The sequence below is a fragment of the Rhinoraja longicauda genome, chromosome 13, assembly GCF_053455715.1.
Source record: "Rhinoraja longicauda isolate Sanriku21f chromosome 13, sRhiLon1.1, whole genome shotgun sequence".
NCBI lineage: Eukaryota > Metazoa > Chordata > Chondrichthyes > Rajiformes > Arhynchobatidae > Rhinoraja > Rhinoraja longicauda.
In genome coordinates this window covers 17,485,908-17,505,201 of record NC_135965.1, presented here as the reverse complement: position 1 = coordinate 17,505,201, position 19,294 = coordinate 17,485,908, and the positions used below count along the sequence as shown (strand labels likewise).

Genomic DNA, 19,294 nt, shown 5'->3' with positions numbered 1-19,294 from the left:
CTTCCCCCGGTGTTGTGGAGGGAGGGATCTCCAGGATTCAGACCCAGCAATCATAAAGGACCACTGACATATTTCCAAATAACTTGCGACTCGGATGAAAACTGGCATGAGTTAGTGTTCCCATGCACTTGATGCTTTGCTCATAAGTTATAGGAACAGAATTAAGCCATTCGGCCCATCAAGACTTCTCCGCCTTTCAATCGTGGCTGATCTATCTTTCCCTCTCAAACCCATTCTCCCGCTTTCTCCCCATAACCCTTGACCACCGGACTAATCAAGAATCTGTCAATTGGCGCCTTAAAAATATACATTGACTTGGCTTCCACAGCCGTCTGCCACAACGAATTCTACAGCTTCACCACCCTCTGACTAAAAAATTCCTCCTCATCTCCTTTCTAAAGGTATGTCCTTTTATTCTATGGCCTCTGGTCATAGACTCTCACGAGTTGAAACATCCTCACATTGCATTTATTGAGATTTATGGAATGGAGAACCAGAGGACATAGGTTTAAGGTGGACATTGGTCCATCCTACCAACATCTAAAGAGCGGGCCTGAGCTACTATCTACTTCATTGGAGACCCTCGCACTATCTTTAATCGGACTTTATTGAACTTTACCTTGCACTAAATGTTATCCCCTGTATCTGTATACTTTGGACGGCTCGATTGTAATCATATATACGCTGTCTGCTGACTGTATAGCATGCAACAAAAGCTTTTCACAGTATCTTGGTACACGTGACAAACCTAAACTAAACTAAACTAAGGTCACGGGGGAAAGATTTCATAGGAACCTGTGGGGCAGCTTTTTTTATGCAAAGGGTGGTATGTATATGGAACAAGCTGATGGAGGATGTAGTTGAGGCAGGTACTATCATAATGTGTAAGAAACATTACGATAAAGTAATGTAAAGTACATGGATCGGATAGATTTAGAGGGATATGGGGCAAATGCAGGCAGGTGGGACTAGTGTAGATGGGGCATGTTGGTTGGCATGGGCAAGTTGGGCTGAAGGGCCTGTTTCCACGCTGTATGACTATGACTCTATTCAGTTCAAACTTGCTGTTAATCGGTGATGGAATTGTAGCCCATCACGGTGACATCCTCGGAGCAGTGTCCATCTGCTTCCTGGACGGTTCAATGGTCCGCAGCGATAATGAGCTCTGTTTGGTGGACAGGCTGGGGTGGTTCTTTATCTCGGTCCTCGTGCACCTCAGGAAAAGGAAGAGCTTTTCTCTGAAGTTGCGGCCAACGAAGCTGTAGAGGATGGGGTTGAGGCAGCTGTTGAAGTAGGCGATGCAGATGGTGAAGGGGATGGCAGTGTCGACGATTTCGGGGAGGCGGCAGTTCTGAATAATCTGCAGGCGGGAGAGCATGTCCAAGAAGGTGAGGACCTGGAATGGAAGCCAGCACAAGATGAAGGACACTACGACAGCCACGATGAGTTTAAACGCTTCAGTGCTTGATGGCTTGCTTCTTCTCACCTGATAGGTCTGCACCAAGCTCCTGATGATGAGGGAATAGCAGATCAAAATGATGAGAAGCGGAATTAGAAAGCCCAGCAGTGTCTTAAGCAGCGCCATAACAAATATCCACTGGCTCTGGTACCTCACAGGGTAATCGAACGCACAGATGGTGCGATTCCAGCCGTGGTAGTGGGAGGCCTTTCGAAAGAAGGTGCTGGGGAGGCTGGCAAAGGCGGCCAGCAGCCAGACGCCGATGCAGGCCACCCGGGCGTGGAGCAGGGTGCGCCGGCTCCTCGATCTCATGGGGTACACGATGGCAAGGTAGCGGTCCACGCTGAGGCAGGTGATGAGGAAGACGCTGGCATTCATGTTCAGAAGCACCACCGTGGCACTGGTCTTGCACAGGAAGTTCCCGAAGGTCCAGTGGTACCCCATGGCGGTGTAGATCGCCCAGAAGGGCAAGGTCATCACGAAGATCAGATCGGCCAGCGCCAAGTTCAGCAGGAAGATGTTGGCAACTGTGGTCAACTTCAGGTGGCAGTAAATGATGATCACCACCATGCTGTTTCCCAAAACCCCCACCACAAAGATGACAGTGTATATAATGGGGATCATAAGGAAGATATAGTTGTGCCTTCCCCCTATCGTGCAACGGGTGACATTGGCCTCTGCTGAGGTATTCTCCAGTGAAACATTGGGCATGGTTTCCATCATGTTCTGGTCAAAGGCGGAGATCAGGTTTTGAAGGACGCTGGCGTTTTCGATCATCTGTGGCCACCTCGTTCCCAGGACCTGGTGGGAGAAAAGAATTCATGTGAATAAATCTGTACGGATCTGCAAATCCGCACTGATTCAAGGCTGCTTCGGAAAAACAGGAGGAGGCCTGGAGCAAGAAAGAACTTCATCATTCCGTTCAGCAGCACACGACAATAAGAACACTCTTGACTCTTGACTGATCTTATACGCACAGTGGCAAATTGGAGTGATGCTAGTAGTGGTAGAGATGCTGCCTTACGGTGCCAGAGACCCGGGTTAGAAACATAGAAACATAGAAACATAGAAAATAGGTGCAGGAGTAGGCCATTCGGCCCTTCGAGCCTGCACCGCCATTCAATATGATCACGGGTGATCATCCAAATCAGTATCCCGTACCTGCCTTCTCTCCATACCCCCTGATCCCTTTAGCCACAAGGGCCACATCTAACTCCCTCTTAAATATAGCCAATGAACTGGCCTCAACTACCTTCTGTGGCAGAGAATTCCACAGATTCACCACTCTCTGTGTGAAAAAAAACTTTCTCATCTCGGTCCTAAAAGACTTCCCCCTTATCCTTAAACTGTGACCCCTTGTTCTGGACTTCCCCAACATCGGGAACAATCTTCCTGCACCTAGCCTGTCCAACCCCTTAAGAATTTTGTAAGTTTCTATAAGATCCCCCCTCAATCTTCTAAATTCCAGCGAGTACAAGCCGAGTCTATCCAATCTTTCTTCATATGAAAGTCCTGCCATCCCAGGAATCAATCTGGTGAACCTGCTCTGTACTCCCTCTATGGCAAGAATTTATTTCCTCGGATTAGGAGACCAAAACTGTACGCAATACTCCAGGTGTGGTCTCACCAATGCCCTGTACAACTGCAGCAGAACCTCCCTGCTCCTATACTCAAATCCCCTCGCTATGAATGCCAACATACCATTCACTTTCTTCACTGCCTGCTGCACCTGCATGCCTACTTTCAATGACTGGTGTACCACGACACCCAGGTCTCGTTGCATCTCCCCTTCTCCTAATCGGCCACCATTCAGGTAATAGTCTGCTTTCCTGTTCTTGCCATGCCTTTGTACCCCATGAGATCGAGGAGCCGGCGCACCCTTGCCACGCATCTGCCATGCCTTTGCCCACTCACCTAACCTATCCAAGTCACGTTGCAGCCTCCTAGCATCCTACTCACAGCTAACACTGCCCCCCAGCTTCGGTTCGATCCTGACTACAAGTGCTGGCTGTACGTTCTCCCTGTGACTGCGTGGGTTTTCTCTGGCTGCTCAGCTTCCTCCCACACTCAAAAGACATGCAAGTTTGTAGGTTAATTGTATTCGGTAAGTTGGAAACATTGTTCCTAGCATGTGCAGGTTAGTGTTCGGGGTGATTGCTGGTTGACCCGGACTCAGTGGGCTGAAGGCCCTGTGTCCAACATGTGTTCAATAATGTGGCAGCAATGTTACTTGTCTAGAAGAGGCTTAATGTTGTAGTAAATACATTTCCCCTGATGGGACACTTCATAGGCGCAAGGGTAGAGTTGCTGCCTCACAGCGCCAGAGACCTGGGTTGGATCCTGGCTACTGATGCTGTCGGTACAGAGTTTGTACGTTCTCCCCGTGACTATGCGGGTTTTCTCCAGGAACTCCGGTTTCCTCACACACTCTAAAGATATACAGGTTTGTAGTTTGATTGGCTTTGGTAACAATTGTGAATGGTCCCTAGTGTGCAGGATAGGATAGTGTCAGAGTACGGGGATCTCTGGTCAGTGTAGAATCGGTGGGCCGATGGGCCTGTTTCTGTGCTGGTCTATATAGAGTGCAACTTTGAATTGTTTGAACAAATGCGCCAGTCTTGTCTGTCACCAGGATTAATGAAGCAGGCTGAGTTTCTACAATTAATGGCAGGCTAGTGTTTTGGCTACCTTGGGACCTTTAGTGCTAGCCTGGTGTCAAAATGCCCAGATAATTTATTGATCACCCTTGCGGCACATGCAGAGTATAAATTCCTTTGCACAAATGAACCGTTAACACAAACCTAACAACGTAGAAAGTCTATAAGTCAAACAAAATGCAAAGCTGATTTGAAAATAAATGATATTTTTCTTTTACCCACAAGGGACTACTAATCTGCAGTACAAATTCACTATTCATTTATTTAAAAGGAAACTTTTGTGGAGTGAAGAAACATCACAAGCCAATAGCTCCAGGCTTGCACAAAGTGCCCGGCAACTGATAATCAGAATGTAATCCATTTTCCTCATGTCTACAATCTTCTGGCTTAATTTCTCTCCAGTAAGTGTGTAACTAACTGGGATTTGGTGAATGCAATAGAGTCATGGAGTCATACAGTGGGAAACAGGCCCTTTGCCCAACTTGCCCACACCGACCAACAAATCCCATCTACACTAGTCCCACCTGCCCACATTTTGCCCATATCCCTCTAAACCTGTACCATCCATGAACCTGTCTAAGTGTTTCTTAAATGTTGATTTAGCACCTCCTCAGCACACTCCTAATGTTAACAAACTATATCTTGTGAAGATAGACACAAAAAGCTGGAATAACACAGCGGGACAGGCAGCCTCTCTGGAGAGAAGGAATGGGTGACGTTTCTGGTCGGACCCTTCCTCAGACAGTGTCTATTTTTGGTTTCAAACAGCATCTGCAGTTCCTTCCTAAATATTATATCTTGTCAAGTCTCAGTCTCAGGCTACCCCTCGACAGAAGGGGGAGGAGTTGTACAGTTTGATAGCCACGGGGAAGAAGGATCTCCTGTGGCGTTCTGTCCTGCATCTTGGTGGAACCAGTCTGTTGCTGAAGGTACACCTCAGGTTGACCAGTGTATCATGGAGGGGGTGAGCTGTATTGTCCAGGATGCTCCGCAGTTTGAGGAGCATCCTCCCCTCCAAGACCACCTCCCATGAATCCAACTCAGCCCCCAGGACGGAGCCAGCCTTCCTGATGAGTTTGTTGATCCTATTGGAGTCCGCAGCCTTCGCCCTGCTGCCCCAGCACACGGCAGCGAAGAAGATGGCACCGGCTACCACCGATTGGTAGAACATCTGCAGCATCTTACTGCAGACGTTGAAGGAGCGGAGCCTTCTCAAAAACTACAGCTGGCTCTGTCCCTTCTTGTACAGGGCCTCAATGGGCACCATTTCATAGGAAAGATGTTTTCAAGCTGGAAAGGGTGCAGAGAAGATTTACAAGGATGTTGCAAGGACTGAGGGCCTGATCTATGGGGAGCGATTGATCAGGCTAGGACTCTATACCTTAAAGCGTAGGAGGATGAGGGGTGATTTTATGGAGGTGTACAAAATCATTTGAGGAATAGATCGGGTAAATGCACAGAGTCTCTTTCCCAGAGTAGGAGAATCGAGAACCAGAGGACATAGGTTTAAAGTGAGGGGGGAAAGATTTAATAGAAACCTGAGGGGTAACGTTTTTACACAAAGGGTGGTAGGTATATGGAACGAGCCGCAGGAGGTACTTTGTGTAGCCAGTAATATCACAACGTTTAAGAAACATTTAGACAGAGGTACATGGATAGTATAGGTTTAGAGGCTTATTGGGCCAAAGACAGGCAGGTGGTACTAGTGCAGATGGCACATGTTGATCTGTGTGGGCAAGTTGGGCTGAAGGGCCTGTTTCCACGCTGTTTAACTCTATAACTCTAAAATGAATTAGTGAACTTAATGTACAATGAAAACCAATAAAATTGAATTTCTTCTAACCTGCTGAGTGTTTCAGCATTTCCTTTTTTTTAATTGTGTGTGAGATGATGTTTATTTTACAAAGATGCTAAAGAGATGACCAGGCAGCCTGTTTCATAAGTTCAAGATTGAAAATTAAAAAAAGTCAAATGCTTTGGGATTTCCAACATTTGCAGTTTTTGTTTTTCAAATTGGAACTTTATAAAACAGGCTGCTTGGCGATCTCTTTCATATTTTCATGAGAATAAATTTATCTCACCCACAATTGTAGGCTTGTATTCACTGGAGTTTAGAAGGATGAGAAAGGATCTTATAGAGACATATAAAATTATAAAAGGACTGGACAGGCTGGATGCAGAATGTTGGGGGAGTCCAGAACCAGGGGCCACAGTCTTAGAATAAAGGGCAGGCCATTTAAAACTGTGGTGAGAAGGAACTTTTGCACTCAGAGAGTTGTGAATTTGTGATATTCTCTGCCACAGAGGGCAGTGGAGGCCAAATCACTGGATGAATTTAAGAGAGAGTAAGATCGAGCTCTGGGGGCTAGTGGAATCAAGGGATATGGGGAGAGGTTGGGCACAGGTTACTGATTGTGGATGATCAGCCATGATCACAATGAATGGCGGTGCTGGCTCGAAGGGCCGAATGGCCTCCTCCTGCACCTATTTTCTATGTTTCTAATAAGGGATGGCACAGTGGTGCAGCAGTAGAGTTGCTGCCTTACAGCGCCAGAGATCAGGGTTCAATCCTGACCATGGGTGCTGTCAGTACGGAGTTTGTATGTTCTCCCTGTGATGTGCAGGTTTTTCACGGGTGCTCTGGTTTCTTCCCACATTCTAAAGATGTACAGATTTGTAGGTTAATTGACTTCGGTGAAGATTGTAATTTGTCATAGTGTTCAGGATAGTGCTAGTGTATGGGGATCGCTGGTCGATGTGAACTCGGTGGGCCGAAGGGCCTGTTTCCTCGCTCTATCTCTAAACTACACTAAACCTGTCAAAAATAAATCCGTATAAAGTATGTCATACATTGTTATTGAACCTTTGGTCATTTCTGAGCTACGTGGTCAGTGAACATAGGCCATGGTTCTCCGGACGTCTGTTGACTCCCGAATGTGATGGATGGTGCCTCTTGGAGGATGGACACAAAATACTGGAGTAACGCAGCGGGACAGGCAGCATCTCTGGAGAGAAGGAATGGGCAACGTTTCGGGTCAGGACCCTTCTTCAGACTAGAATCAGGGGAAAGGGAAACAAGGACTTGTCTGACTTTTAATGTGTTTTCCTTCTGCCTGAAACATTCCACTCACGGGCCTTTCTGCCAATGACCTTCTCTGGAAAGTTCAATGAGTCAGAAATGTGAAGGCTTCCTAGAAATGAGCCACTCAGCAGGCGATATATGAGGGAAAGCTCTTGTGGCCGATGTTCAAGGGTAAAGGTTTCTCAAGGACTTGCGGGTACATTATTCAAGTGGAAGTGTGAAAAACCACGATGGAAAACAGCTGAGTAAATGTTATGCTCAAAGCAATTTGTGAAGAAAATGCAAAACACTGTGTGGAAAAAAAATGGCTTAACTTAATGGTTCACTAATAAACAGCTCCCAATATTCCAACACACCCTGACAAAGTAATCCAAAAGGCACACAAATTAGCCTAGAATATGAGTATGTTTTCTTGACCCTTCAATGTTTCAGTTCAATAGACAATAGACAATAGACAATAGGTGCAGGAGTAGGCCATTCGGCCCTTCGAGCCAGCACCACCATTCAATGTGATTATGGCTGATCATTCTCAATCAGTAACCCATTCCTGCCTTCTCCCCATACCCCCTGACTCCGCTATCCTTAAGAGCTCTATCTAGTTCTCTCTTGAATGCATTCAGAGACTTGGCCTCCACTGCCTTCTGAGGCAGTGAATTCCACAGATTTACAACTCTCTGACTGAAAAGGTTTATCCTTATCTCCGTTCTAAATGGCCTGCCCCTTATTCTTAAACTGTGGCCCCTGGTTCTGAACTCCCCCAACATTGGGAACATGTTTCCTGCCTCTAAAGTGTCCAACCCCTTAATAATCTTATATGTTTCGATAAGATCCCCTCTCATCCTTCTAAATTCCAGTGTATACAGGCCTAGCCTCTCCAGTCTTTCAACATACGATAGTTCACATGGGGCTGTCAATATCCTGCTGCTTTGTGGCACAGTGGCACAGCAGTAGAGTTGCTGCTTTACTGTGCTAGAGACCATGGTTCGATCCTGACTATGGGTATTATCTGTACGGAATTTGAACCTTCCCCCGTGACCGTGTGGGTTTTCTCCGAGTGCTCTGGTTTCCTCCCATACTCCAAAGATGTGCAGGTTTGTAGGCTAATTAGTTTTGGTGAATTGTAAATTGCCCCTAATGTGCAGGAGAGTGCTAGTGTGCGGGATGATCGCTGGGCAGCGGTGGCTGGACTTGGTGGCTGAAGAACCTATTCCAACGCTCTGTGTCCAAAGTCTAAAGTAAAGTCTGCTGGAGTAACTCAGCACGTCAGGTAACGTAGTTAAAACTAGTCGAGTGATAGGTGGAAAAAAAAGTCACACAGTGTTGAATTAGCACAGCTACCTGACCCATTGACTTACTCCAGAGTTTGGTGTCTTTCTTGTAATCCAGCATCTGCACACTCTTTTATCGACAAGTGAAAGGTGGATACAGGTGGTTGGGGCATGTACAATAACAACATTTGAAAGACATTTGAAAAGGTCCATGGATAGAAGGGTTACATGGATATGGGCCAAGTGCGGGCAACTGAGGCTAGCTTAGAGGTCCACTTGGTTGGTATGGACGAGTTGGACCAAAGAGCCTGTTTCTTTGTTGTATGACTCCATGACTATAATTCGCAGTCCTCCGTTATATGAAATTTCTTCTCATCTTATTCCCAAGATGATACTCACCAATTCTTAGAGTCTGCAGCCAAAGAAATCAGTTCCAGTAGCGGGGGGCGCTGTAGACCTGGACACTGTAGGCCCCAACACTATAGGCCCCGACGCTGTAGGCCCCAACACTGTAGGCCCTGACGCTGTAGGCCCCGACACTGTAAGCCCCGACACTGTAGGCCCCAACACTGTAGGCCCTGACACTGTAGGCCCCGACGCTGTAGGCCCCGACGCTGTAGGCCCCGACGCTGTAGGCCCCGACACTGTAGGCCCCGACGCTGTAGGCCCCGACACTGTAGGCCCCGACACTGTAGGCCCCGACAGTTTAGGTCCGCCACTCTAGGTTTCCGACATTTTAGCTCCGGACAGTCTAGGTCCGGAGGTCCAGGTTCCGCCTAACGGAGGTTGCGTGGCAACCTGCCTCCCGGCCCGGGCAGCCGCCATTGTTGGAGTGGGAGCACGTGGCCGCTGGCTGGGTAAGGTCATGTGGGGCACGGGGTGGTGACGTCACCTTGTCCCGTATTTGGGAGTGAGGAAGTTGGCAACCCTAATACAGACAGCACCCATAGTCAAGATCAAACCCGGGTCTCTGACGCTGTGAGGCAGGAACGCTAGTTCTGTGCCACCCTTATAAATGCCGTTAAAATGCAAGCTTTGTGTCTGGCTGAATGCCACCGACTAGCCTTCTCACCAGATCCTTGCACACTCCGTCTGCACTCTATCATCAGGCAGCTGCTGCAAGCACAGTGTCCATAAGCAACCATTCTGATGGGCTGCACTGAGCTTCATGTTCCTGACCTGCAGTATGCAGCATCAGCCACCAGGTGTCAGACTCCTTCCAGCGCAACCATTGAATATCAGAAAGAAAACACGTCCTGAAATCTGACATAAGAACCAAAAGTGCTGGAAAACCAGAACAGTGAGCTGATGAAGGGTCTTCCACCCGAAACAATAACTGTTTCTCTTTCCATAGATGCTGCATGACCTGCTGAGTTTTTCTAGCAGTTCCAGTACGATGAGAATTGGCCGGCAGAAATTTATGACCAGTGGTGGCAAAATAATGGAGTTGGCAGCTATTGTGTAGCCTAATGACTGTTTCATGTAAGGATAAGGGATGCATGCATGTCCTTTTCTCCACAGCTCTGCAGGGTTCCAAAGGAGATAGTAAAAGTAGGAGTGGTGAGGTTTCGAGAGCGTGTGGTATTAGGGAGTGGAGAGGTTGAGGGGTTGGACAGGTTTGGTGGTGGAGTGGCGTTCACGGGAGGGAGGCCTCCAGACTCCCTGTGGACACGGCGTGTTCCCTCTCCAGGGACATGAAGGACACATAGTGTGGAGGCGCTGCCAAGGGTGGTGGTGGCGGCAGATACAACAGAGGTGTTTAAGAGACTTTTGGATAGATACATGGATATGCAGGGGATGGAGGGATATGGGTTATGTGCAGGCAGATAAGAGTTGGTCTTGGCATCAGGTTTGGCACAGACATTGTGGGCTGAAGGGCCTGTTCCTCTGCTATACTGCTGTATGTTCTAAGCCCTATGCTCTATGCTTAAGTTTTGATTTTCATTCTTTTTGGTATTTTGCTTTTGTCCTCTCCAATGTGCTCATGAAGAGGCTGCCTTGGAGCTCCAGTGACCCAGGTTCAATTCTCACCTCCCTTGCTCACTTTGTGGAGTTTTAAGGTTCTCCCTGTGACCGCTGGAATTTCCACTGGATGCTCCAATTGACTTCCATGCTCGAAGCCACGAGGGTTTGTACTTTGGGTGACGTTTCGGGTCGAGACCCTTCTTCAGACTGATGTCAGGGGGTCGGGACAAAGGAAGGATATAGGTGGGAGATCAGATCTCCCGGTGGCTGAGCACTTCAACTCCCCCTCCCACTCCCAGTCTGACCTTTCTGTCATGGGCCTCCTCCAGTGCCATAGTGAGGCCCACCGGAAATTGGAGGAACAGCACCTCATATTTCGCTTGGGCAGCTTGCAGCCCAGCAGTATGAACATTGACTTCTCCAACTTTAGATAGTTCCTCTGTCCCTCTCTTCCCCTCCCCCTTCCCAGTTCTCCCTCTATCTTCCTGTCTCCACCTATATCCTTCCTTTGTCCCGTCCCCCTGACATCAGTCTGAAGAAGGGTCTCGACACGAAATACACCCATTCCTTCTCTCCTGAGATGCTGCCTGACCTGCTGAGTTACTCCAGCATTTTGTGAAATAAATACCTTCAATTTGTACCAGCATCTGCAGTTAATTTCTTACACGAGGGTTTGTACTTTAATCGGCTGCAGTAGTTGACCCAGACAACAAAATGGGATTTGTGTAAGATTAGTGTAAACTGGTTGAGTGGATTGATTGATAGATACAGAATGGAACCAGGCCTTTCCGCTCACTGAGTCCATGTCGACCATCTAATTTAGAGTTTAGATTTTAGAGATATAGCATGGAAACAGGCCCTTCGGCTCACCAAGTTCACCAGTTACAGAGTCATACAGCGTGGAAGCAGGCCCTTCACATCGACCAAAATGTCCCATCTACACTGGTCACACCTGCCTGCGTTTGGCCCATATCCCTCTAAACCTATCCTATCCATGTGCAGTACCTGTCTAAGTATTACTTAAATAATGCAATTGTACCTGCCTCAATACCTCCTCTGGCAGCTCGTTCCATACACCCACAGCCCTTAGTGTAAAGATGTTACCCCTCAGGTTCCTATGAAAACTTTCCCCCCTCACCTTAAACCTATGTCCTCTGGTTCCCGATTGCCCTCCTCTGGGCAAGAGACTATGCGTTTATTTATCTGTTCCTCTCGTGATTTTGTAGTTCACTAGTTCTATGTTATCCCACTTTATATCCTGCACACTAGAGGCAATTCAACCGACAAGCCCACACGTCTTTGGGATGTTGGGACACAATTGAGAACCCAGGGGAAACCAACGGGGTGACGCAGCGAACGTGCAAACTCCACGCAGACAGCACCTGAGGTCGGGATCGAACCTGGGTCTCCAGTGGGGTGAGGCAGCAGCTCTACCAGCTGCGCCAATGGGCGTTTGATTATCATTAATTCATAAGTTCATAAGTCATAGGAACGGAAGTAGGCCATTCTGCCCATCGAGTCTACTCTGCCATTCAATCATGGCTGATCTATCTTTCCCTCTCAACACCATTCTCCTGCCTTCTCCCCATTACCCCTGACACCCATTGACACTGTGTGCCAGGGGCTATGGGGAGAAGGCAGGAGAATGGGGTTTAGATGGATCGGTAGATCAGCCACGATGGGGAGAATTGTCACACACCAGCTGCCAGGTGATCAGGAGAGTTACAGCTGCACTTTGCAAAATATATTAGAATGAAAATAATTTTTTTCCGACTATAGTTTCTTCTCGTGTGAATAAACAAACACAAAAATGATTGGCACATTTAATAACCCGTTTTAATGCTCTTGTTTTTTTTGCCTGTAACAATCATTATATTAATGATGGTTTTTTTAATGACACAGTGCTGTTTTACGATGTTAATCCATTCAAATTCACGCCTCTCTTGACTATTTGGTGTCTCCATGGTTGCCAGGCTCATACATGACAATGTAGGAACACACAATATATAAACTAACTCTGGGGCTGTAGAGAGCATCCTGTCCGGCAACATTACAGTCTGGTTTGGGAACAGCTCTGCCCAGGACAGGATGGCCCTGCAGAGAGTAGTGCATTTGGCAGAACGCACCATGGGAACTACACTCGTCCCCCTGCAAGACCTATACATCAGGAGGTGTAGATCGAGAGCAAACAAGATTATGAGGGACCCCTGCCACCCCAGTAACGGACTGTTCCAGATGCTACGGTCAGGCAAATGCCTCCGCTGTCACGCTGTGAAAATGGAGAGGATGAGACGGAGTTTCTTCCCACAGGCCATCAGGACTGTTAACTTTTATAACTCCAGGAACTAAATTTTGTCTTCTCTGTATTAACTGTATTAACTTTATTTATATGCTGTAACTGTAATTCTTTTTTGTGCACAATCCGCAGGCATTGCCACTTTCATTTCACTGCACATCGTGTATGTGTATGTGACAGATAAACTTGACTTGACTTGATTAAGAGCAGGAAAAGTCCTTGAAGCCAGCTCCGCCCTTCATCAAGAGCTTGGCTGATGTTCTACCTCTACCCTTTTCCTGCTACATCTCCATGCCCCTTGGCTTTAGAATTTAGACTGCAGACTTTAAACTTTAGAAATACAGCATGGAGACAGGCTCTTCAGCCCACTGAGTCCACACCGATCAGTGATCACCCCGTACACTAGCCCTGTCCTACACTCAATTCACAATTTTTTACCCAAGCCAATTAACCTACAAACCTGTACGTCTTTGGAATTTGGGAGGAAAATGGAGCACCCGGAGAAAACCCACACGATCACAGGTAGAACGTACAAACTCTGCACAGACAGCACCCATGGTCAGTAATGTAGGAAAATAACTGCAGATGCTGGTTCAAATTGAAGGTAGACACAAAATGCTGGAGTAACTCAGCAGGTCAGGCAGCATCTCAGGAGAGAAGGAATGGGTGACGTTTCAGGTCGAGACCCTTCTTCAGACCGATGTCAGGGGAGGGGGCGGGACAAAGATAGGATGTATTAGGAGACCGGAAAATAGTGGGACAACTGGGAAGGGGAGGGGAAAGAGACGGACAGAGGAATTGAGAAGTCAATGTTCATACCGCTGGGGTGTAAACTTCCCAAGCGAAATATGAGATGCTGTTCCTCCAATTTGCGCTGGGCCTCACTATGACAATGGAGGAGGCCCATGACAGAAGGATCGAACCTGTGTCTCTGGTGCTGTAAGGCAGCAACTTTGCGCACCCTAAGATTCCCTTAAATCTAGAGTTCTATCAACGCTGAATAAAGTCAGTGGCGGAGCCAACACTCTGATCCAGGGAAGAGAATTCCAAAGATTCACCACCCTGGTAATGGAGCAAATTCTCCTCATCTCCGGCCAAAGTGGCCTTCTCCATATTGTGAGACTGCAAACTTTGGTTTTGGAATCCTCATCCAGGAGAAACATGCTCCGTGCATCCCGTCTCTCCTGCCCTAGAAGGTTTCAATGATACCTCCCCAGGACACACACAAGCCCACAAGAAAGGTTCAGCGCTGGGAAAGTGCCATGACATAGCGAGCATCGGCAAGTATCAGCTACTACTGATACCAGATCAACAAGTGTAGGCACGGGAAGACATATAGAACATGGAACAGTACAGCACAGGAACAGGCCCTTCAGCCCACAATGCCTGTGCCAAATAGGATGGCAAGATCAACTCTTATCATGATTCATGTTCCTCTATTCCCTATCTAAAAGTCTCTTAAATGCCACAGTTGTGCCTTTGCCTCCAATCTCCTCTGCTTGCATGTGATCCACACCCCTCCATTCCCTGCATACCCAGGTGCCTATGTCAAAGCCTCTTAAATGCCACTATCATGTCAGCCTCCACCACTAAGACTGGCAACACATTCCATGCACCCACCCACTCTCTGTGTAAAAAACCTGCCTTAAACTTTGCCCCCCTCACCTGAAAGCTATACCCTCTAGTCTTTGATATTTTCACCCTGGGTAAAATATTCTAAATGTCTGCCCTGTATCTATGCCTCTCGTTACGTTGACAGACTGTACTTCTATTAGACCTCCCCTCTCACATCCAAAAAAACCCAAATCTAAGTTTGTCCAACCTCTTTCTGGAGATAATACTCTCTCATCTAGAGGACACACCTTCTAAACTCAAATCCTAAAGCTTGTATATGCAATAGTGTGAATAATCCAAGTCATTGCTGTGAAAGGGTTTGGTTAACGGCCTTAATGCCAAAATGAAAATTAACGGAGTGCTAGAGCAAAAGAATAGCTCTTATAATTAATTAATTAGTGATGAGCGAAAATACAGCCAGGCACATGACAAGAAGCAGAGTGGTGAAGGTTCAAAGCACATGCAACTGGTTATTAGATTATGCGTTGATTATCACAAATTGATATTGAAACTGAGCAATGACAGCAACATTTTAGAGAGAATTATACAATCAAAGCAGGACCTGGAAAGTGGGGTCAGAGAAAGGTGAACTGATGGGGAAGTTAGGATTGTGATGGAATGAGGAAGGTGGAGAACAGTATATTGAGTCTGAACGAGGTCCGCTCGCGGGAATCATGGTTCACTTTGGCCATTCATAACCCATTCAAAATAGCGCGGCACAATGGCGCAGCGAGGGCGGCACAATGGCGCAGCGAGGGCGGCACGGCGGTGCAGCGGTAGAGTCGCTGCCTTACAGCGCCAGAGACCCGGGTTCCATCCTGACTACGGGTGGTGTCTGTATGGAGTTTGTACGTTCTCCCTGTGAAAGCGTTGGCTTTCTCCGGGTGCTCCGGTCTCCTCCCACACTCCAACGACGTGCGGGTTTGTAGGTTAATTAGCTTCTGTAAATTGGCCCTAGCGTGTAGAATATGAAACTGCAAACTAGTGTACGGGTGATCATGGGTCAACGTGATCTTGGTGGGCTGAGGGGCCTGCTTCCACGCTATATCTCTAAATCTAAATCCGTCGTCTGTAGCCTCTCCTCTCTCACGTGGCTATCAGCACCATGCCCATTCTACCAGACCCGTGTCTCAGCAATTCTCAGTGACTGACATGTCCTTTCCAGTTTCACAACACACTGAAGGTCTTGTTTGCATCTTTTCTGCACCCCAGAGTACTGTACCCCAGTTTTATCTATTAACAGACCTGTTGGCCTGTTCCCAAAAGTATTGGAGCCCACTGTTACACAGTGACTGTCTCCAACTGCACTGCACTGCACTGCACTGCACACAAGTGTTATTTGGTGACTGTTCCTACCAGTACTATACTACAATGTTACACACTTTACGCTGGAAACACTCAGCAGATCAGGCAGCATCTGTGGATAGGGAAACAAAGTTACCATATCACTTTTTAAATCCTTTGCCAGAATTGGGAAAATGAGAAAAAGTTCATTTTAAGCAGTTGTCCATCCCTGCCCCATCTTCTCAGTAACTTAAACTTAACGTTTCTCCGCCCCTCCCAGATTTGATAAAGAGCTTTAGTTCTGAACGGAACGGTGGCACAGCGGTAGAGTTGCTGCCTTACAGCGAATGCAGCGCCGGAGACTCAGGTTCGATCCTGACTACGGGCACTGTCTGTACGGAGTTTGTACGTTCTTCCCGTGACCTGCGTGGGTTTTTTTCCGAGATCTTCGGTTTCCTCCTACACTCCAAAGACATAAATGTGAGGTTACCCACTTTGGCGGCAAGAACAGGAAAGCAGAGTATTACCTGAATGGTGGCCAATTAGGAAAAGGGGAGATGCAACGTCACCTGGGTGTCATGGTGCACCAGTCATTGAAAGCAAGCGTGCAGGTGCAGCAGGCAGTGAAGAAAGCAAATGGTATGTTAGCATTCATAGCAAAAGGATTTGAGTATAGGAGCAGGGAGGTTCTGCTGCAGTTGTACAGGGCCTTGGTGAGGCCGCAACTGGAGTATTGTGTACAGTTTTGGTCCCCTAATCTGAGGAAAGACATTCTATCCTTAGAGGGAGTACAGAGAAGGTTCACCAGATTGATCCCTGGGATGGCAGGACTTTCATATGAAGAAAGACTGGATAGACTGGGCTTATACTCGCTGGAATTTAGAAGACTGAGGGGGGATCTTATTGAAACATATAAAATTCTTAAGGGGTTGGAGAGGCTAGATGCGGGAAGATTGTTCCCGATGTTGGGGAAGTCCAGAACCAGGGGTCACAGCTTAAGGATAAGGGGGAAGTCTTTTAGAACCGAGATGAGAAAACATTTCTTCACACAGAGAGTGGTGAGTCTGTGGAATTCTCTGCCGCAGAAGGTAGTTGAGGCCAGTTCATTGGCTATATTTAAGAGGGAGTTAGATGTGGCCCTTATGGCTAAAGGGATCAGGGGGTATGGAGAGAAGGCAGGTACAGGTTACTGAGCTGGATGATCAGCCATGATCATATTGAATGGCGGTGCGGGCTCGAAGGGCCGAATGGCCTACACCTGCACCTATTTTCTATGTTTCTATGTACAGGTTTGTAGGTTAATTGGCTGGGCAAATGTAAAAATTGTTCCTAGGGTGTAGGATAGTGTTAATGTGCGGGGATCGCTGGGCGGCGGGTACCCGGTGGGCCGAAGGGCCTGTTTCCGCGCTGTATCTCTAAATCTAAAAAATAAAAAATAAATCTGAAACATTAAGAGAGACCCAAGAAACCACAGGTGCTGGAATCTTGAGCAAAACACAAAGTGCTGGAGAAACTCAGCGGGCCAGGCAGCATCTCTGGAGGGAAGTGGACAGATGATGTTTTGGGTCCGAACACTTCTTATGCCTCGTGAAACATTTATCAGTATCTCATTTTCTACTCGGGTAGCTTAAATCCCCAAAGTATGAACATTGAATTTGTCAATTTCAATTCATCCCTCCCCACAACCCCCACAGTTCTTTGACAAAGAGTGTGCCTCTGTCCACTTCTAGAGCTCGATGAAGTCAATGTTTTACATTCAAGTCTGGTGGAGGAAGATCTGTCTTGAACTATATATCCAACCTTCTGGAGAATTTCTACAAATTCTAAGATGCCGTATTTACCAAGTTTCAGTTCGCACCCTGCTGATTCTCATTCCAAGATGCCAACGTTATCATCTATTTATTTACAGTGACCAAAGTGAAATCTCACCTTTTACACCTTTTCTATGCTTGTGATTCCAGTTACACTCCACCACAGAGTATGCACACAACTTATGTTTTAGCCAGAATGCGGTCTTGACTCTGGGACAGAAAGCTGTGAGTTCAATACTCTCTTCAGTGGTTTGTGTGTAAAAATATAGCTAACCTTTTAATGCAATACTAAGGGAGTATTGCATAGCTGAAGATGTCCTCTTTGGAATGACGTGTTAAACCACTGCTGACTCAGATAGACCAAGAAGAGCAAAGGAATTATTCTCAATGTCTTGGTTATTCCCTGCTCCTGACCTCATAGAGTCAGAGAGTCATACAGCATGGAAACAGGCCCTCCAACCCAACTTGCCTATGCCACCCAACATGCCCCATCTACATTAGTCCCACCTGCCTGCATTTGGCCCATATCCCTCTAAACCTACTATGTACTTGTCCAAATGTTTTTGAAACGTTGTAATAGTACCTGCCGCAGCTACCCCATCAGACTGCACCCTTTGTGTAAAAAATTTGCCCCTCAGGTCCCTATTAAATCCCGGAAAAAGCTGGAATGGGGTACTGATTTTGGATGATCAGCCATGATCATATTGAATGGCGGTGCTGGTTCGAAGGGCTGAATGGTCTACTCCTACACCTATTGTCTATATTTCTATGTTTCTATGTTTCTATCCTTCCCCCCTCACCTTAAACCTATGTCCTCTGGTTCTTAAACTTGTAGTAAATCTTCCCCAATGTCACACATTAGTGACAGAATGGGTTAGATTATAAACGGAGTAAAACTATAAATAACTCTGTGGCGATGGTACAATGTGAAAGATGCTCTTGAAGTGGAAGTCTTTCTTTAAATAAATCAATTTTCTTTGGTGATCGGATTAATTTTATCTTCTTCATTTCAACAAGCAGTCTATTCCTCATTGAGTCCACATCTGTAATTAAACTGAAACCTGCTCAGACAGCTGTGCCAGCTGTAATTCCCTCCTACCGTACCGAGATGGACATACAATTCACCGAAGAACTTTAAGCACGAACAAAAATAATGTAGCAACATCGATCAGAGAGAGTGTAACTTTCCAGCAAAATCAAATGTAGCTTAGAAATGAGTAGGAAAGACATCGGGAGAAAGGATAGATTTGTGGGAAATCACACTGGCTGCCTTCTATAAGGTCAACGGGTGAAGAGGGAGAGCTAGGTCACACTGTTAAAACTTTTGTATTTAATATATTTGTATTTATTTGCTTTGCATTTATTGCATATATGTTTTTACGCACCGTCAGGATTGCTATTTTTTAATTTCGTTGTACTCGTTGCAACGACAATAAATGAATATTATTATTATTATTATTATTATTATAAAACAAAGGGTCTATTAAGTTGTGTCTTGCTTACCTGTTGGTTGCCTGGTGCGTTGGGTTCTCAGTCTGATTGGTTGCCGAGCCTATTGCTGGTGGAATGAGTGGACATTTCTCCGGGTGTATGACTCGATGAATGGTAGGTTTTATACTCAGCCTGACACCCACCATGGGGGGGGGATGGGGGGTGGTTGCAATCAGATGCACGATGATCCTCTTCTTCTCTCTGAACTGCTAGCAGCGTTTACGTCTGCCTCTTGGAAGCTGGGAAGAGATTTACAGCCCAATTTCCTGCGGGAGGTTTATTGCTCCCTGCTTTGATCCATCAGCAGGGAAGCGTTGGGCTCAAGTGATCTGCACAGTGACTCTTGGTCCTCGTTTGTTTATAATAA

The 19,294-nt window shown here is 46.7% G+C and overlaps 2 protein-coding genes across 2 annotated transcripts in view; both read right to left on the bottom strand.

Moving 5' to 3' along the window:
* The window catches only part of LOC144599152 (carboxypeptidase B-like), a 44,472-nt gene extending 25,399 nt beyond the window's left edge, over positions 1 to 19,073 (bottom strand). Inside the window, exon 1 of the mRNA XM_078409887.1 lies at positions 18,940 to 19,073. Within this exon, the coding sequence (XP_078266013.1) occupies positions 18,940 to 19,073 (134 nt within the window). The remainder of the gene's footprint in view (positions 1 to 18,939) is intronic.
* Positions 1,094 to 12,395, bottom strand: agtr1a (angiotensin II receptor, type 1a). Its single transcript, XM_078410132.1, has 2 exons — positions 12,345 to 12,395; positions 1,094 to 2,260 (listed from the first exon to the last, which is right to left on the bottom strand). The coding sequence occupies exons 1-2, from the start codon at positions 12,393 to 12,395 to the stop codon at positions 1,094 to 1,096; spliced, it is 1,218 nt and encodes a 405-aa protein (XP_078266258.1).
* Positions 19,074 to 19,294: the final 221 nt, after the last annotated feature.